Source organism: Cavia porcellus, unplaced genomic scaffold (assembly GCF_034190915.1).
Source record: "Cavia porcellus strain 051 isolate PalLab524CR breed Dunkin Hartley unplaced genomic scaffold, mCavPor4.1 scaffold_17, whole genome shotgun sequence".
NCBI classification, from domain to species: Eukaryota; Metazoa; Chordata; class Mammalia; order Rodentia; family Caviidae; genus Cavia; species Cavia porcellus.
Genome location: NW_026947500.1, coordinates 63,726,272 through 63,747,521, shown reverse-complemented (window position 1 = coordinate 63,747,521; position 21,250 = coordinate 63,726,272). Strand labels below are relative to the sequence as shown.

Genomic DNA, 21,250 nt, shown 5'->3' with positions numbered 1-21,250 from the left:
TGTTCATGGCAGTGAAATATAACAAAAACAACAGGAGAGTGGTGGGATGTGTAAACCTCTCTGAGTGCCTCATATAGTATCATGTCTACTTGGAGTAGGGCTGTGCTGATCTGTTCAGTGGACTGGTCAAGCAAGGTTTTTGAGTTCCATGTGTTTCTTGAACACAGGATACTCTTGGATACCTTTTCTTGATATCTCCAGCCAGTCTGTTTATTTTGATTGGCAAATTGAGATCATTTTCATTGATGGTTAAAGCTGATGTGTATTGTTCAATTCTTTTCATTTTATTTTATTATTGTTCATTTTTTTCTTTCCCCTCACTTTGACATATTTCCCTACCTGGTGGATTTTTTATATTGCTGTTCTTGGAGTTGTGGTCTTCATTATTTCTCTCTAAAATATCATTCAGAATTTTTGGAGAGCTGATTTGGCGGTCATGAATTTATTGAGTTGTTCTTTATTGTGGAAGCATCTTGCTTCACTAATTTTGAAAGAGAATTTTATAAATTTTGTAAGTCCTTTTGAAGGCTGCTTTCCTACTGAATGTGGAGTACGTCACTGCAAACTCTTTGACTTAATCATTATTTTAAGAAGTCTGCTTTGATTGTGAAGGGTTTTCATTTATGGATGATTTGCTTCTTTTATTTAAAAGGTTTTAATACTCTATAACTATGCTGAGTTTCTGGAATCTTGATGAGTATATGCCTTGGTGGAATTATATATTGGTCATAGCTAACTGGAGCTCCATGTTCAGCAGTTATTTGGATTTCAAATTATTTTTGATGTTGAAATTTTCTGTCATTACTTATGTGGTTTTATTTGTTTTTATGTGTGGCACTCATTTTGTTTCAAGCTTTCTTATTAACTCTAGGTGCTCTTTTGTTGTTGTTATTTGTATAAATTTACAGCAATTTGATTAATTTTTCCTGACACTTTCTCTTTTTAAGATATATTTCTTTCATGGTCATTGTCTTAAACCCTGTCTTCTAAATCTGACTTTCTGTGCTTGCCTTCATTTAGTCAGTTGTGTATATATTCAGTGCCATTTTCAGTTTCCTGGATATCTGTTTGAAAGTGTTTCATGGATTCCATTTTTTTTCTTGCTGGAAATTTATGGCTTCCATTATTTTCCTTATCTCTTCTGGTTTTCCTCTGTGTCTAGTCTAGAGTCATTGAGTAACACATTGTTTTGGTTGCCAACACTTTTTTGTCTGAGATAATTTTTTTGATAGCCTCATCTATCTGATTCTTTTTTAATTCTGTAGCTGTCATTCCAGAAAATAGAAAGTATTGACTTTTGATTTCCTCGACCTCATTGTCCCCTGGACTTGTCATTTGTGGGTTGGAATTCTGGTTTGCATTTGGCATATGCATCTTGTAGTTTTCTATTTTTAATTTTAATTTGTTTTCTGGGTTAATGCTTGCATATTGCTTTATGATAGATAGCTTTACGATTAGTATTGAGGCTTCCCTAGACAATGTCTATTTCTCAGAGCCATGTTGTGGGCTTATTTGATTCTTCATCTTTGTGTCACTCTGAAGACACTACCTGCCCAATTTAGGGTAGAAGAGAAATTGCTATCTATTTGTTTCAGCATGCAGTCCTTTTATAGTAGAATCTTATGATGATTATGACTCCAAACAATCACAGTATTGTGATAAAAGGATTACAACAGGAGTGACATCATAGCTGAAGTAGAACAATTGGCAATAGCACCAAACACAGCTTAGAAACTGACAAACTTTGACAAGTATTGACTAGAGTAAAGTAACTTGATTGAAAATTTTCATTGTTTCTAGAATTATATGGGTTTTTTATTTAGTTGCCCACATATCATCATCTTTAGATTTGCCAAAAAACAGTGTCTCTTTGTTCACTTAAATTTACAACCAACTGTGAAATTTTGATGATCAGTTGGAGTCCCAGAGTTACCTAGTCAGTCTCCTAACATCATTAGGGAAGTGGCAACAACAGTCTTGAAGTATGGACATCATCCTTGGAATACAGAGTTCAATAGTTCTTGATAATTAGGGCACTGAGCAATACCAGAAATCTATGCCTTGGGTTAAGATCCCTATGGTCATATCCTTACATTAATGGGCATATGGAGAAAAGGCTTAGACTGTCCTAAGGGTGGGGCCTAAGTCAAGGCTTCTGTGATTTGTTTAAATGCTTTTAATTTATTAGCATTTCAGAGCTTAGGCTCTCCCTCTTGTGGCTTTATATAGGGGTTTAAGCATAAGTGAGAAATTTGGGGCCCAGTTATGACAGAATCCTGCTGTCCTCAAGATCTTTCTTGTCTGGCACCAAGTGGAAAGAATTGAGAGGGCATGAACAGCCTGTTTCCATTCAGTGCCCTGTTACTGTTCCCCTTGTGTCACTATGAAACCTAAATATGCCTCCTTTAAGATGGCAGATTCGTGCATTTTTCTTTGATATCATATTTCTTGCCCTTCAAATAAGTGATGGAGGTCTGTATTTCCCTGATAAATCCTCATTGGCTACAGTTGCCAGAAGAATATCATCTACATACTGAAGCAGGATGCAGTTTCCCTCTGGTTTGGTGAAAGCTTTGAGATCAGTACCCAGAGACTCTCCAAAGATTGTTGGAAAGAGTTTAAATCCCAATGGAACCCCGGCCCAAGTGAGTTATTCTTTGCCATCCTCGATGAGGTCTTTTCATTGGAATGCAAAAATGAACTGACTGTTGCAAGCCATAGGCAGAAAAACGCATTTGTTAAATCCAAGCAAGGTAACCAGGCAGCACTTCTTTGAATGAGTCCCATCAATGTATATTTATTTGGTATTATAGGATGAAGGTATATAATGGCATGATTGACAGCACAAATTCATTAGTTGCTTGTTTATATATTCACAAAAGTAGGATGTGCAAGGATAACAGGTCTCTAGGAAAGATAACATGTTTTAAGTGTTGATTTAAATGTCCTTGAATGCCTATTATGGCTTCCTTTGGGTGGAGATACAGGAAGACCCAAACCAGAATTGTCCACAGTGTTAGTTCCACTATCACCAGTGGCTGATTTACACCCAACTCAGAAGGTTATCTATCAAATACAATGAGGGAACCTTACGCACCTTCCCATATAGCTCATCGTGTCTCAGCTTGGCTGACTTATCTGAGCACAGTCTCCATTCCTCTGCTTATGAGACTTTAGGAGGTGGCACTATGCCACCAGGTTGAGCCAGCATTACAGTGATACTTCCCGTTGTCCCACAGGTAAACTAGGCCTGCAGTTTTTGGAAGAATTCCCTTCCCAGCAAAGGAACTGGACAGTTTGGAACATACAGAAATTCTTGCTGGTCCTCTTATTTCCCCATTACTCTTATTTTTGACTAGCAAAATGGCTTTATTATTGAGACCCCAGTGGCTTCCAAAATAATCACATTTCAGTTTGAAACTTATCCAAATCAGTTACGCTGCTACTGAGTTCTCAGCTCTATTCTGTATCATAAAGTCCATCAGTTGGCCTCCTACTTGCATTGTGACCATACATTTTCTTTGGGAGACCTAAAGACATGGAGCCCAGTTTTGCACAGTCCTCATAGTCTGAAGTTTGTGAAAGTCTAATAAGGTAGGGACCTGACTCCTTTAGGGGTGCTAGACTTTAACAGGTGGCTTCCTATATTCATACTTTGCATTATTTCTGAAATTCATTTTTCAAGTTCCCATTCTTTTTACAACACACACAAATCCCAGTATAACTGTTGCTTGGTTGTGAGTCCCTGCCCAGTTGACCTGTGCCTTGTCCCTGTACACACCCTTGCCTTCTTGTGACCTCTGTCATCTTTACTGTGAGTGCTGCTGCTAGCAGATCTGCTTTCCTTTGGAGCTTCCTATCATCTTGCCTTTGGGTCTTAGCTTTGTTGGTCACCTCCAAAACCTGGATCAACTTCATGCCAACAAATCATTTATATTTTGTAGCTATTGCCTACTGTCTCTCTGAGCCTCTCCCACAAATGCATTTATCATCTACTGATTCTCAATATCCCAAGTGTTAAATGGACTATACAGTTAAAACACTGCAAAGAGCCTCTTGTAAAACTGGTTAGGGTGTTTATTAGTCCCCTGCAGCACCTCTAGAATCTTTCCCATATTATTGTTCTATCTGCATTCTCTTTAATGCCTTCTAAGAGATTGTCTTGGTATTACTTCAAGGATTGTAACTATTCTCTATTTTTGGGTTCCATTTGTGGTCTTTTTCTCAGAATTGTTCATGAGAAGATATTGAACATTAAACACACCCACTTTGTCATTGTTTTCCAATCACCAGAGGGCTGTTTGTGTCACCCTCTTGTGCTTAATGTCTAACAGCATCAAGAATAGATGATTCAAGTCTGGTCAGGTTGAGCTGTGAATCTGAAACTTGAATTGCATTAAATCTATGAGGTCATGGGGCTTCTTTAAGTAGGAGGGACAGTGGTGTTTCTCATTCAGGAGGGCAGTAGTTGAGAAGGATTGATGGACAAAGCTATGATGTCATTCTTGGATTTGTGTCTCTAGATCATAATAGTTAAGCCACTCTACTGTCTTGCAGGGATGTTTGAAAGGCCCATTTATTGCCCAAACAAAAGTAGATCATTTGATCCTTTGGCTTGCCTTATCTTCCCTCTGAGACAGAATCTTTAATTCTTTCTTCATAGGTGATCTCAGAGTCAGAAGCATTAGGGAGGAAGAAATTTAGAAGGGAACTGCTCAAGTAAGAAAATAAACCTAAATTCTGCTTTAATACGTGCCAGAAACATCTCTCAGCCAGACATTCCCCATTATTTGAGAAACCAGTATTTACACTAAAATCAGAAATCCTTAAATCAGTAACTCAAAGTCAATGCAGAAATAATTTGTATTTCTGAACAATAAGCTTTGCCAGCTTTCAACTTTTCAGTTTTTTCTAATATATTAATTTTATGGCTAAATATATCATGAAGCTCCATTCCTACCATGAAACCTGTGGCTCTCCATGTTTACATTTCATGAGACTATGGGATTATGTCAGAAACACTGTAACATACTTTATATGTTTTCCACCACCAACATTATTGTGAAGAAGAATAACATGGGTAGACTTTGACAACTCTTGAATTCCGAAGTCCTCTCAAAAGAGTGGAATTATTTCTTTTTCAGATAAAGTTCATTTTGAGTTTGTAAAAATAGGAATAATGTTGAGCACGAATAGTAAACTTGGAATTATTTAAAATTGATATGTCAATATCAATTTATGAATTGTGTAATGTAATTACATAAAAAAGATGAAGAGGATGAGAAAAGTGTCAAAATGGAAATATATTTTCAACTTTTAAATTTTAAAATCGAAAAATATTGTCACTAAATGTTAAGGAAGTATTTGTCAATTTGAGAGATGGTAGCACATGTCAAGACTGTGTATACAAACTAGGGTATATTAATTAAAGTTGTGATTTAAATTTACAGTGAATGCATTTCAATATTTTTCAAGAAAAGTGACAAATTTCAATTTTAATATCACATATGTATTAAGACAATATTGATTTTCTTGATTGAAATAGAGTATGTGATTAAGATTTTTATTAAATTGAAGCTTTTGAGTGATTATTCATTTGAAGTGCATGATTTGCACTGAATTTACACACATACACACACACACACACACACACACATGCACACACACTAATGATAATGAGTGTTGCTGACACCACCAAGTAAGTTTTGACCTGCCTTACTGAGATCATGTTCTCAATTTTCGGATGAGACTATTGCTTGGAATTGAATTGTATTTCCTTATATTTAATGTTAATCTATGTACTTATGAACAACATGATAATTTAATGCTTCAGAATCTTTGAACAGGCTTAAGGTGGATTATTTAACACAACATCCAGATTAAAATTAGATTTAAGAGCAGGAGCACTAAAAGTGATTGGTGGCCACACACTACAATTATATAAAAGATTTAACTTCACAAGCCAATACATTTGAGGATAAGTCCAGGAACTGATGATACTAACAAAAAATAACACCTGAGATCTACACAAGAGTTAAAAGAGACACAAGCAGCAGAAAACAAAACATGAATAATTTAAATAATTTAGCAAAATCAGATATTGAGAATTTGTGTAGATTGAAAAAATATGGAAGTAAAACCAGGGTTAACAACTTCAAAAGCATACACTCATCTGCAACAGCATTGCTGTTTTTGTTATAGACAGCAGAATTTGATTTATTTATTGCAATTATTATATTAAAATGTATTTTAAGGTAAAAAGATTTTATTTTCATTCAGATTTTGGCAATGAATACCGAAGGTGGAGTTTAATTATGTAAACTGCAATACATGGTAGCCACTACAGGCAGTTGATATTTTTAGAATATCTATTTCCCCTAACATTTTTCCTACTCTTTAAACCTGTCAAAGTGTTGTTCTCAGATCTTATGAGAATAACATAGCACTTAGGAAGAAAGATGCAGCCCAGCAGCCCTGCACTGGAGGCCAAGATAGAGAAGACCTCCATGGCCACCATCACCTTCCCCTTGCTGCTGTGGTACACGGGGAGGAAGGTGACCCACACACTGCAGAACACCAGCATGCTGAACGTCAGAAACTTGGCTTCATTGAATGTGTCAGGCAGGTTCTTGGCCAGGAAAGCCACAGTGAAGCTGAGCAGGGCCAAGGAGCCCAGGTATCCCAGGACACAGTAGAAGGCAGTGAGGGAGCCCTTGTTGCACACGATGATGATGTGGCCATGTTCAGAGTGTGCATCTGTGTCAATGTAGGGTGGATTTGTCCCCATCCAGAAGCCACAGAGAGTGAGTTGGATCAAGGTGCAGATGGGGATGATGTAATTTGGTGCTCCCAATAATAACAACTGCCTCATCCTTTTTTCTGGACCAGTGACTTTAAAGGCCAGAACCACAGTAATGGTCTTGGCCAAGACACAGGAAACAGCCACAGTGAACACAAGTCCGAATGTCATTTGTTGGAGGATGCAGGTGGCTGTGTTGGGACGGCCAATGAAGAGTAAGCAGCAGAGGAAGCACAGGAGGAGGGAGATGAGCAGGGTGTAGCTGAGAGTCCTGTTATTGGCCTTGACTATGGCAGTGTCTCGGTGCTTCACAAAGATTGCCAAAATCACAGCTGTGAGTACAGAGAAACACAGAGCTATGTGGGTCAGAGCCATCCCTAGAGAATCCTCAAAGGACAGGAAGTCCAAAATCTTGGGGAGACAGCGATCTCTGTTTCTGTTTGTGTATTCATGTTCTGGGCATTGTGTGCATTGCTCTGCATCTGGGGAAAAATCAAAGATTCAGTACTCTTTTCCAGAAATTCTTCATTTTTATGAAGTCAGTGAAATTTGCATCCTAAACCATTTACAAGAATCGATTTTATTATGTGTGATGAAAAAAACAGCTTATTTGAAGAAAAAGACACATTATGGTATCCATTGCTGATTCTATGTCCTCCAGCTATGAAATCCGATAATGCTTTTATTCTTTGTTCAGAGTGGTTTTAGTCTGTTATATATTGTTTAATTTCAACATACATGAAGATATGGAAAGCTATTTGGAGGAGAACCAGAGGCATTATGTCAACCACTGTTGATTTTCCTATTGTCTGGTTTTGAATTACTGTAATGTCTTCATCACTCTGCTTTGATCTGTTCAATATTATTTTGTTTTGTATAAATTCATTGTGTGTGAAGATATGGACAACTACTTAGAAAAACAAGAATCATTATGGTAACCACTGTAGATCTACTGGTCTTGCTTTGAAATCAGTGTCACTTAGATTATTTTCTTCTGATCTGCTTTGTTCTGTTTTGTTATGTTTAGTTTTATCCTCTTTAAAATAAAAATTACATTAAATAAGAAAGAAATTCAACTCTTCTTCAATTTCACTATGAATACATAGTGGTTAGTATATATCAGATTGTATTTCTACAGGCCTGACTCAGGAATAATTAATCTAATTAAATGTCATTTCAAATGCATCCAAGTGGCATGTCCATTAGAATCCACAGGATGAGATAGGAGGCTGGGTCATCCTGAGACTCTGTGATGTCACTATGATGGTGATGTCCTCTCCATCCTTCTTTTGACTCTCCTCAGTCTTTCTCAAGATAAGCTTTTTATTGGAACAAAATTCACTCAAGACAGTATATTTTGAAGATTTTCCTCATTCCTCCTCAAATGGTAAAATGTGTAGTCCTGATATAACTTGAGTTTTATGATTGCTCTATTGTTATATAGCTATCTTCTGCCAAACCTATCATCCTGTCTGATTGAACAATTGCTTCTTGACCTTTATTTTGTAATTTGTGTTATTATTCTTGTGAGTAATATTTTTCAGCCATCATATGTAAATCTTCTCACATACATACTCTACAACCTGTTTATAATTATCTGTAGCATTTTCTGTTTTTATTTTGTCTTTTGTCTTCATACACTTGTAATTCTTTGTGACTCTTTTTCATTAATTTTGCATATAAATATTGAAAAACAGAAAATATTTTCACTTTGAATGCAATTGTATTAACGGTTTATAACTCTTTGGGTAGCAATTTCTATTTCAACACTATTACTTAAGAACTGTACATTTTTAAAAATCTCCAATGTTTAAAATTTAAAATCTCCAAAGTTTAAAAATGAAAGTGAGTTTTATGCTCATTTGCATTATATATACCATATGTAACTAGTAGTTCTCACACTAATGACGAATACGTAACACTGTGTGCAGAACTCATGCAATATAATACAATGATTCTAAAATAAGCTTTCCACTTTATCCACTCAAGTGAGCAACAAGTCCTTAAAATGAATGTTATTAGGCACTGCAGACATATACTTACAAAGTTCAAAAATGTATGTACTTGAAATTTGTTATAGAAAAATTTTACATTTGAGACATCAAAGAATCCACAGGAAGATTGGAGAAATACACACATTTTTAAAGTGGGGGTGAGATAAAATAGGACATAACAACATAACAATACAGGTCAGAACAAAACAATTTAAGTAACATAGTGTTTCACCACAAGATAACCTGACTAGTAGTTACCATAGTGTCTCTTTCCTTGAAATATTTCAGTATAACTTCATATACTATAGCATCAAACATATCAAGATAGTGTGAAACCATTCAAGAGGTTGAAAGTATTACAAGGTAGTTAGGACCAGCTAACAGAAAGTGAACAATGCTTTCTATATAATCTCTTTGCCTAGAAAAATTTTGTTTGTACTATCACATATAATAAAATCCAATAAGATAAAACATGATAAAAGCAATGGAGACAGAAGAAGAACAATTTGATGGGACTTCAAAACAAGATGATATTAAATCAGCATTGGCTATTATGATGTCTTGTTTTCTTCAAAACAGCTGTTCATATCACAGACAATGATATCAAAGAGCCCAGAATAAAACCATTCCAATTAATGAGTGAAAACTTTATAAGGCTTCAAAACCATATAATGGGGAATCATTATTACCACATACTATTAAGCATTTGTATCATTTCTTACACTGGGAAAACTATATGGTATTCATACGTGTGAGTTTGATTTATTTCACTTATGAGTATGGTCTCAAGCTGCTCCCATTTATTTGTAAATATCTCATTGTGAACCTTCTTTCTAGCTTAGTAGTACTCCATTGTATAAAAATACCACAACTTTTTTATCCATTCCTCAGTGGATAGACACTTAGGTTGTTTCCAAGATTTGGCAATTACAAATTGTGCTGCTATAAACATAGGTGCACATACATCACTGTGGTATGATATTTTCAATTCTTCTGGGAATATGCCTAGAAGTTGAATGGCTGGAACAAATGGGACTTCCAATCCCAGCTTTTTGATAAATCTCCAGACTGACCTTCACAATGGTTGCACCAGTCTACACTTCCACCAACAGTGCAGGAGAGTTCCTTTTTCCCCAAAGCCTCTCCAGCATTTGTTGGTGGTTTTCTTGATCCCTGCAATTCTTTCAGGAGTGAGATGGAATCTCAGTGTGGTTTTAATTTGCATTTCTCTAATGAGTAATGATGATGAACATGTTTTCGTGTATTTATTTGCCATTTGTATTTCTTCATCTGAGAAGTGTATATTCATCTCAGATGGGCATTTTTGGATTGGGTCTTTGAATTTTGGAGGTCTGATTTTTTTTTTAATTCTGTATGTGTTTTAGACAGAAGGCCTTTGTCTGAGGGACAGTTCACTAAGATTTTTTTTCCCAGTTTGTGGGTTTTCTTTTCACTATGCTGGAGATTTCTTTTGATATGCAGAAACATTTTAATAAGGTGTGATCCCAATTATTGATTCTGTAAAGTATCTCCAGTGCCTTTTGTGTCCTGTTCATGAATTCTCTACCTACCCCTATGTCTTCAAAGTTTTTACCCAATTTGTCTTCCAATAGATTTAGAGTTGCTGTTTTAGTATTCAGATCTTGATCCATTTAGATTTTAATTTAGTACATGGTGATAGGCATGTGTCTAGTTTTAGTTTTTGGCATATGAATAGAGAGCCAGTTTTTCCAACACCAATTATTAAAGAGATTGTCATTCTTCCAGTGACCATGTTTTGCCCCTTTATCAAAGATAAGGTGGTTGAGTGTGTTTGCAGTTGTGGTTGTATCTTCTAATCTATTACATTTCTCTTCAGCTCTGTTTTGATTCCAGTACCATGTTGATTTTACTACGATTATTGGGAGTATAACTTCAAGTCAGGGATTGTGAGACCTCATGCCTTGCCTTTGCTGCTTAGAACTGTCTTTGCTATTCTAGGTCTCTTCTCACTCCATAAATTGTTATGGTGTTATGTCCTCTTTGATCTCAATCTCTCCCCTTTTTAAAAATTTATTTTTATCATTTTTTAATTAAGGGAAAATATTTAAATAAATTAGCAGAATATATTATAGTAACTTAGTGATTTCCTATTAACACGATTTGAATCCTCATATTGCTGTCACCATCTTGTTTTGACTGATTTTACTCTATTCTGTTCTGTTTGATAATATCAACTTTGAGGGTGTAGGCAACTGCTTTATAGGCAATAAGATTCACTATGATGCCCACTCTGGTTTGACTATTATCTTCTTTTGAAGTTCAGTAATGTCTCCAATGTTTAAGTTTTATTGGTTTTGTTCTGTACTGTTTAGTGCAATTTTATTATACTTGATGATATAGGCCATTTTTTTAAGATAGCAAGGGGCATTATTCTAACCATTGTTGATTACCTTGTATTCTGACTTTATGTCATGTATTATGTCCATCCTTTTGATTTGACTGACTCTGCTTTGTTTTGTCACATTTGGTTTTATTCTCTTCCAAAAAAAAGTAATAAGAAAAGTGAGAATAAACCCAAAATGTGTAAATGTTATTGTAAAAAAGAGAGGAAAAGAAAGTGCTCTAAAGGACACAACTGCAAGTGTGTTTAGGTGTGTAAGATAGATGACCTTATTACTAAGTTTTGTTTGGATCATTGAACACAACTCTTTTCAGTCCCACTGTTTGAATGTCCACTTTGTATGCCTAATTTTGTAACTTGATCAACTGTTTCTAAGATGACAATATGTAATCTATTAACTAGTGATTTCTTACTGCTTATTTTTTTAAATTATGTATTACTTGTACCCTTTGACTGTTTTGTTTGTTTGTTTTCTTTAAATAAAAAATAAGAAAAATACACACATTTTGTTTCATAGATTACCTTAAGCCAGGTCCAGTGTAAGATTTCATATTGACCCTGCCTCACTCACCATTGGATATAACCTCAGATGACTATGGGAATTAGTGCTTTCAGTTGAACATCATAGAATCGACATTGCCAAACAAAGGTATGTACCTGGTTACTATGACTACAAAAAGAGTACATTGAAGGAATGAATTAGGCAAGTGGCAAATGGTGCTTCACTCTTATCTCTTTGGTAATAAGCTCAGCTTCACATTAGTGACAAGTTGTTAGAGGGGCAGTTACCACAGTGTCATTGTATACTTGCTACCTGTCTGGTTGGATATGTGTCTCTCTGGGCAGAAAATGCAGGTAAAGCAGCAGACAGGTCTTCCTTCCTGAGAAATCTTGCTGAATCCTGGACCACAGCTCTGGCTACACACTGACTGAGGAGTCTAAGAGGAAGAGAGATGCAATGGTTATGAGTTTTCACATTATGAGCAGATAAAATATGATGTACATGTTTCCAGATTAATAAAACAGATAGATATTTGATTTTCATTAGGAATTGATCACAACTACTTTTCCCACCATCTGTCATGTTTATAAGACCTAGTTATCAAATTTGGGATCAAAAATGGTTATCTTTCTATTGTTTATGAAACTATTTGTCAAACATTTCCAGGGCCCTTGGTCACTTTATTAGATCGCAAGCAACATAGTCATGACATTTTTCTTTCTGATCTATCTACTTCCCCATGTGTTTAGAGGCATGTTTCCATGCAGTAAGTTAAGAATCCTTGTACTTCTTCTGAGGAGAGTTTTACCAGTCCAATATACTTTGTTGGACATAGGCCTATGTTCTAGAAAACACAGTGCAATGAGATGATAATTTGGCTAAACACAGAGTAACTACTGGGAAAAACAATAAACAAACCAACAAAACAGTGCCAACACAAAATACTGAAACAAGTGAATCTCCACTTGAGTTCACTGCACTTCTGGGCTTCTAATCAAGAAGATACCATGCTCTAACAATGAACAACACAATCAGTGTGCAAAGCATGATTTTTATATTAATCTGTAAATTTGTGTGGGATGGTCCACGTTTGGGAAGATAAAATGATATCCTGTCAGTTCATTTGGATGCTAAGAACAAAATTTGGAGGTCAAAGATTCTTAACACTGACAAAAGAGAATGTTAACACCATGTAGAAAGCCTTAATCATATGTTAATATCTGATTTAGTTTGTGTGAGTCAAAGCATAAAAATGACTCTTACTGTGTATAATTGAAAGATATCGAGTTATTTAGAGGTATATGATTGGTATACATCTAGCAATATTTTTACTGCTATCTATATTTATCACTCAACTGTACCACAAATAAATACATCCAAACTAAAATATAGTATCTTCTACAAACTTGCTGTTTCTCCAGAAGTTAGCTCAGAAGATGTTGTACAGAGACAAGATGTGAAGGTGACATTAGTGCTTAGTAAAAGGCATTACAGTCTGATTCTGTAACTGTTTCCAAGTATGTCTCTGTGTGTCTTATACTGAAATTGGATTCATACCTCTGTGAAACCAACAGGCCATTCTATCAACTCATCATTGATCACCAAGTTTTGGCCATGTGGTCTCTTAAAGAAAAACTCCCCTACTTTAGCCAGCACGCTAAGGCCACCTGGAAAATTCAGTGTGTTCTGGATGTCATACTGTGCCACATGTTGTCTTTCCTCATCCAAGGATATGGAGTATCCAGCACTGTTTGTAAATTCGATTTTCTTCAGGTGGGGATGAAGCTGCAAGAGAGGCATCAGACAGGGAATGAGGAGTGCATACAGATTAAATGTATGTTAAACAGTCTTTTCAGAACTAAGTGCTCATGTGTGATTGTTGACAGTCTTTTCTGCTTGGGTGGTCATTGTCCCATGGGTCTAAGTGGGATCCCTGATCCTCATGCATGATTGGAGGAGGAAAGAAACAGCATTGCAAAGATTCTAGAAGATTGCCTCCAGAGTGGCAGTTAAATCATCTCTTTTCCAACCCAGACTCATAGTTTGATTTTAGACCAATTCGATGTTAATGCTCAAACACTGATAAGGACTAATCATGGATTCACTGGTTTAATGCATTCTACCAATAGCACCATGAATATGCAGAAATGCCCATGCTTGTGAAAATATACTCACCGACTCTGTGCACTTTTCATATCTGACTTATACCTGCATAAAACTTAAGAAAATGCACAACATCAATTATTTTTTCTTTTGTTTGAGATGATTTTTTTCATAAAGTGAGAGTACCCTGAAACATCTGCGTTTATTTTGGTGCTATGTATATGGTCTGTGACATTGTATTGTGGAAAATAATTCACCTCTGATTCTTTTAACAAGTCTTATTTAAGCTCTTCAATATATGAACACAAATACTCTAAATGATCCACCATTGTCCTTCAGGATACACCATGCCAAACATCAATTTTTCTTAGAATCAAGGATTTAAGTTCAGTGTTGTACACAATTATTATTATTGGTACTGATATGAATATTATGTATCTTTGTTTCTGTATTACTTTTATCTTAATGATTCAAATTCTGATTAATGTGCTTGCCTATACATATAAGGGGAAGACTTCATAAATATACCCCATGCTGGGATTCAATTACTTTGAGGTTAAATTTAAACATACTTGTGTTTGACTGATAGCAGAATGCAATATATATATATATATATATATTTCATAGCATCACATGTAAAAATGAATCCAAAGTCCCTGTCTAAATATAAAGACTAGCAATGTTGATGAGCAATACATTTACCAGCATTGTTTTATAATATTTTGTAGAGGTCTTTTCATTTTCATTCAAATTGCAAAAAAAAGAGGATTTTGGCTACAAAATATACAACAATCTGAATGAAATAGATACAATTATTGTGACCATGTTTTTCTGGTTTGGATTTATTTCAAGGAGTGTTATAGATCCGACCAGTTATTCAACATGTATTTTTGTCATGATTCCTATTTAGGTACTTAGCATCACTTTATACTACTTTGGAAAGTTATGGTGTAATATATAATTAAGTAGTTTGGGATCTCAACACTCAGCCACAAAGGTCTACCACTGCAGGTGATAATTACAGATATATACATGTCCAGGCCACTAATCCATTGCCTAACACTGCTGACCTAGGGATGAAAACCTGCTTATGGTATATCACATTAAAATAACTTCAGACACCATCAGGTCATCAGTACCTGTTCTTCTGAAGTAGGTTTACCTGCCAAGGAAGAAGACCAGGCTGCTCTGCATCTTCAGAAGAAGCAAATTCTGCTTTCTCCAAAAGCATTTTATGCAGCACATGGGCCAATGCATATACAGCATTGTAGATGAAATAGCTGGAGTCAGACAATGTCATGAGGTTAGTGTTTCCAGGCATAAACTCTAAGGATGTATTCGGTGGGCAAACGCCAATTCGCCCACATTGTGAACCAGGAAGTGAGCAATCAAAAAAGTTGAGCCATAATTTGCTGAAATAAAAGTCTTCAGGGTATTGGGAAGGGGTGGTTGTTTGGAGGAAGTGTCTGAAACCAGGAACTTCCCCCTTATGAGGAGAAAATGAGAAGCTCCCATGAAAGGAATGTAGCATGTGGTTCGCCTCATACACAACAATGTCCCACTTTGCAGTCATGATCCATACTTTTCCTGTAGTCAAAAAGAATTCTGCTGCAATGTCCACAGTGATGAGGCTACTGACTTCCCCATACAGGATATGCACATTGGCAGATGAAACTCTAATCTTGCTCATGAAAGTGATGTCACTTGAAGCATACATTATCTTAGTGGCAGGGAGCTTTTCTGTCAAGGCCACACAGATACCTTTCTTTAGCATCTCTGCTTTCAGGTCCCCCAGGAACTTCTCACCTTTCACATCATCAGATACAAAGATGGCCACCCATGTCCAGCCAAAATGCAGCAATAATGAGATCATTGCATGCACCAGAGTGCTGTCCTTGGGGGCCATCTGATAGATTGATGGATATTGGTGTCTGTCACTGAGAATGGGGTCAAAAGGTCCATATGTGACCTGGAAAAACAACAACAACAAAAAATATCATTACTCTGGAGCTTACTGAGATTGGTGTTTGCAAACTTTGAGTGTCCTCTCCAAGATGGAGCTACTGAGTCTTGGTAAGGAGTAAGTGCCGTGTAGAGATTACCCAATCCTCAAATTCTGAACAGAGTGCTGTGCTTACTGGTGCACAGCATTTAGGAATTGTCACGTGTATGTCTTATTTTATGAAATAATTGTTAAGATACACATGTACTTTTCACATTTGGCACATGATTCAAGATGGAATAAACTTTGGCTATAGCAGTACGATAGGGTATCTGCCTACTGCTCTCCCTTCTGCCTTCAGCTGTAGAGTCACCTGGAAGCAACCTATAGTGGGTGGAATTTCTGATAAAAAAACAAATCTTCAATGTGCTAATCTCTGAATGTTTTCACATTATTATAGCACTAAAACCTAGCTTGTTTTAAGTAACATAAACACTGGATAACTGCATAAACAGTATTCCTAGGCTTTTTCCAATGCAATGCTCCTGTTTTTCAGTTATGCCACATAACTGATGTTTGTGCTGTAAACTTCTTCTGAAAACAACACAAAACACTGACTATAGGAAGCAGAAATTTCTGTGTGAGTTTTCCAATTAGGTGGATTTAAGGTAGGACTTAGAAAAGTGAATATCTGAATCTTAATAGAGTTGTAAGGGATTTAGCTATATATTGGGCTCTCTAAAACTTAAGCTCATAGTGTTTTCTCAAAGAAGTCACATGTCCTGCATTTCTAGCCCCACATGGGACAGTTACGGACCTCTAGAGGCTCCTGAGACTGTCATATTCTGTGATGGACATGCATCACAACACCGACTGTGAGCTGCCGGCAGTCAGTGTAAAGGAAAATGAGAAGTCAGTGCTCTGGAGCTAGACAAAAATATGGATTGAGGCCCATAGTAACCACAACTCCTCTCTCTCTCTCTCTCTCTCTCTCTCTCTCTCTCTCTCTCTCTCTCTCTCTCTCTTTATAATCTTGATTATCTGTAAACACAAAGATATTCCTTTATCACTTAACATTTTACGGGGTGTCTATGCTTAGTCTCCATATTTCCCTTTTACCAGAGGTACTATTGGATATACTGGAAAAATTATTGCCGAAATTCATGGTCCACTTGCCTGGGGGAATTTGTAGAGTTCCAAAATTGTTCCAGTCTCAGCTGAAAATGCTGCTGAGGTTCCTGCAATGACAGCAGCAAATTTTCTGTATGTCTGGCAGTTGTAGTTAGGGAGGGGAATCTCTGTTCCACAAAGCCAGTGCAGAGTGCTCCACAAGGCAAAGCAGTCACTGGTAATGGCATTGTAGACATGGAAACCTAAGGTCACATTGGGGAGCAGCTGGGAGTCCTTGTTGATCTCCTTGATGGCAAAGTAGAAAGCCAGAACATACTGGTAGTTCTTCCAAAACCATCTGTTCAAGTAGAAATTGTATCAGTTCCGCTAATTGTAACCAGAAAATGGTAGAACATAGTATTTTCTTATTTTGTACAAACAGAGTTGATGCCCCAAAAGACAAATATATTAGGACACTGTAAGGTTATTGGTCACAAGAGTAACTGATATAAGAGTGAAACTTGAACAAATTACACAACATGAAATAATCCAGACAGAAAATATCAGAAATCATATGCACTCATTCATAGGATATCTTTTGAATAGACCAATCAATAGCATCGCAAATTAGACTAGTACCATCCAGGAACTGAAGGAGGAAAGGGGACAAGCTATGGATGAGTAGGTGGTAGTGAAAAATATGCTGGCTTCCTATGAGTGTTTAGTAGGAAATATCATCAGCTTTGTCAGTGAACATATATTTTTGCCCAGTGATTTTATTTCACTTACATTGATCAATGAAATGTGCAGAGTTTATTTAAAAATATTGGACATTTAGGTATCAGAAGTACAGAAAGTTAATTACACCTGAAATATCCAACATTGCTTAAATTTGTGTTGGCATACTTAGGAAAAGTAACACATAATATACCTGCAAAATATAACAGAAATGTTCATTAATCACAGGAAATTATGACTGAGCTAGAGTCCATCTTATTATGACACCATTTACAGAATAAAGTGGAGAGTCTATGCTCATATCAGGACTTGCACAAATACAGAAATAAACATTTTTCCTGTTTTATAACTATGATAAATTTGATTGGCTTTTTGAAAAAAATAAAAAGATTGTTCAGAATATCTCTGAGTGTATATCACAATGTGGAGAGCAAAATGGAGCTTCCATTTTTGTAAAATGCAGTGATAGCCTTAATCTTGCCCCATGACCTCATGGGGACACAGGTTCCCTGAAAGTTATCTGTGATTAAGATTTTCTCTTCTCTATCATGAATTCCTACATTCCTAACTGCGGAACATGAGAAGAATCAGTTGAAGTCATCTAACCTTAGATTTCACATGGATGAAATAATGGACAGAAAATAGTCCATTTTATGCTTTTGGTAAATACATAGAAATAGAAAAAAGGAAAACAAATTCAAAATTAAAATTAACAATAGGGGGGAAAATGACAGACAACTGTCCTTACAATGGCAGAAAACTAGAATTTTACTCCACAAGTTGTAGACAAGTACCATTTATATCTAGTGCATGCTTATTACTGAAATGATAATTATTAAAGGATGTTGAGAGAAACTGCTAAGGATAGAGACAGGCATGGAACCAAACTGCATTCAGCTTGACTTTCTTATGACATGAACATACTGATATGTGCAACACTTTTAAGGTACACAACATTTACACCAGCAAGTCATGTACAGAGAACATGCTAACCTGCCATTGAATCCCTATTTAAATTAATTCAGCAATTTAGTTATTACAGTTATATACCATACAGTAGACTAAGCCTCCAATTAATAAATTTCTGCTTTTCTTTCTGGAAGAATTAACAAAGAGATTCCTGGAGTAGAGCAATAAGCCCTCCTAAATGATCGTTTCATTTTCTTCTAATTAATCTAAGACCAGAAAGAAGACCATCAAGTCTGATAATATTCAATTATGGACATTTTGTAGGACATGGTCAGCTTTGGCTGTGGATCTCAGCTGTGGTGGGCTTCACTGTGAGATATACTTTTAAAATGTCCCTTTCCAAAGTGAACAGATAGAGTGAGTCACTTGGGTTCATTATTAATGTCAGACTAGGGCTCAGTTTGTCAGATGCCTAAGGCTACCACTCCATGAGATGTCTCAGAAGGGGATGATGAAGCAGCAGGTACTTCATTTATTTGAAGTACTTGATAATGCTTGCTAATGAGCTTGCATGTGATGGTTTGTGCATAAAAAATGAGGAATTCTATCATCTATGTTTCGTGGAGAGGAGAGAAGAAGAAAAGTGAAACATGGTCAAAAGATCAAGAAGCAAGATAATCTCAGAAATCATCAGTATGTCTTCCAGCCATGTCTTTATATTTAAAAAAAAATAGTTCTCAAGGTGTACCAACCCAAACATTACACAAATGCAAGCACGTCCAATCACACAGAGTCATAACCATATTTAATACACACACACACACAGCGTGGAACTTACCTACTGGCTCTTATATAAATTTTTGGTATGAATAGAAAGGACAGGCGGGATACATCGGGATCCTGGTTCATGTAGTAGAGGGGGAAAAACCCACCGAGCACCAAGTCTCCATCTCTCTGGACACTCGGACGCAGGTATTTTAAACACCATGAAGCTTCCCTCCGTGATGCATGTAAAGTTTTCAAGAGTAGAAAGAGGAAAATGAAGAACATGTTAAGCTCCCCAAAAGTAGAGAAAAAGTTTTTTTTTTATTTTTTTATGTCTCAGTTGAATAAATGGAGCTGGATCCTGTCTGTGGAATCAGCCTTCAGCAGTGAGAATCAAAGGCACTGAGAAGTCCCAAAATCATTAGGTGCCTTTACAAAGTGGAACATTTGTCAAACCAGCTTGCTAGACAGCAGCACAGCTAAACAGACAGTGATGGATCAGCAACATAGCCATGGAGGCCACATATCACCCTTGGTGACATTATGATCAGATCATTGCTGGCTCTCTCTTTTCAGTGCTTCATGTCACCTCCTGAAGGATCTCTGGGGATCTCCCAGGCCTTGGGCTCTGCACCTGCCACCCCACAATTTGGTGAAATAACACTTAAAAATATGTTTATGAATCCTGCTTGGGCTTTATTATCTCATCTTGGTCCACCAAGATTTCCACACCGTATCCTGAGACATGCCTGGGTGTTTTTGTGTATGCAGCCTGTAAGAGCCTGTTCTGAGGAATGTGACATACTTTGATAGGTAGTTTTGATATTGGGAAAACATATAGTGGCCAAATTCCACATGAAATCTTAAGAAGAAAATACACAACTGAAATTCAGCACTGATGACCAGTTGTACAGCCCCCCAGATCCACCTTAAGTGATTTAGTTTAGTCTCTGTATCCTGCCTGCATTGCACTCCTGGAAGAAATGGACCTCAGGATTTACAGCACAATAAGCTGCTTGACACAGAAAACCAGCTTCCCTGACACATCACAGAGTTTCAGTGGTCATCGCTGAGCCTGATAGTTTATACTCTGCCCCCTTTGAATTCTAACACCAATTAATTGTTTACTGAACCGTAATTAAGAATAACTTTACTTGTCATCCAGAAATTAGGTCCTGTTTTCTTAATTAATTAATTTATTTATGTATATTGGTAACAGGAGTCAAACTCCCAACCTTGCCCTTGCCAGGCAATCACTGAGCCACGGAGCTGTATCCCTAGATGCTTTCTTATTCTTGTGTTTCAATACTCTTCTTATAAACTTTTCTGATATATTTTCCTGTCTGCTTATTTATAGTTTATTGTTGAGAAGAAAAATTGAATATATTTATACAGTTCAACTGGATATTTTGTGGTTTGTATATTGTGAAATTGTTATATCAAAGCATACAAATCTTATATCAGTTTGTGATGAACAGAAACAAATGCAACGTTTTGTTATCCTCTATATGAAGAACGATGTACAATAAAACTGCTAAATTATTCCTCCTGTCTGAATGAAGCTGTTTCCTTTCTCCAAAATCTATCCAAATACTTTTATTTCCCAGTTTACTCTCTCTGTGTTTGGCTTTTTAACCTTGGTGTAACAGAGATCTATAGTGTCTTTCTTTCCATGCCTCCCTTACATCATCCAACATAAACTACTTTTATCCATGTTGCTGAACATGACAGAATTGGTCTTTTCTAAAGAGACTTTAGTGTTTTATTAGAAATATATGCACTTTGTTTTGCACTCACTTGTGAGTAGATGCTCTGTTTCGTTTCATGTGTTGGCTGCTTGAGTAATTCTGCAAAGGAAATGACAGAGCAAATATGTCCTTAAATTGATTTGTATTCTCTGCTCATACACTCAGTAGTGGGATTACTAAATTAAAAATATTTGTAGTTTAGACTTTTGGAGGAGCCTCTAAACGATTGAATTGTCTGCTAGTTTACATTCATTGAC

At 36.4% G+C, this 21,250-nt stretch overlaps 1 protein-coding gene across 1 annotated transcript; it reads right to left on the bottom strand.

The window, feature by feature from the left end:
• Nucleotides 1-6,340: 6,340 nt before the first annotated feature.
• Nucleotides 6,341-19,530, bottom strand: LOC100734246 (vomeronasal type-2 receptor 116-like). The gene is made up of 6 exons (XM_023564498.2): nucleotides 19,319-19,530; nucleotides 16,900-17,191; nucleotides 14,944-15,750; nucleotides 13,236-13,463; nucleotides 11,991-12,114; nucleotides 6,341-7,281 (listed from the first exon to the last, which is right to left on the bottom strand). Exons 1-6 carry the CDS (start codon nucleotides 19,528-19,530, stop codon nucleotides 6,341-6,343), a joined length of 2,604 nt encoding a protein of 867 aa, XP_023420266.2.
• Nucleotides 19,531-21,250: the final 1,720 nt, after the last annotated feature.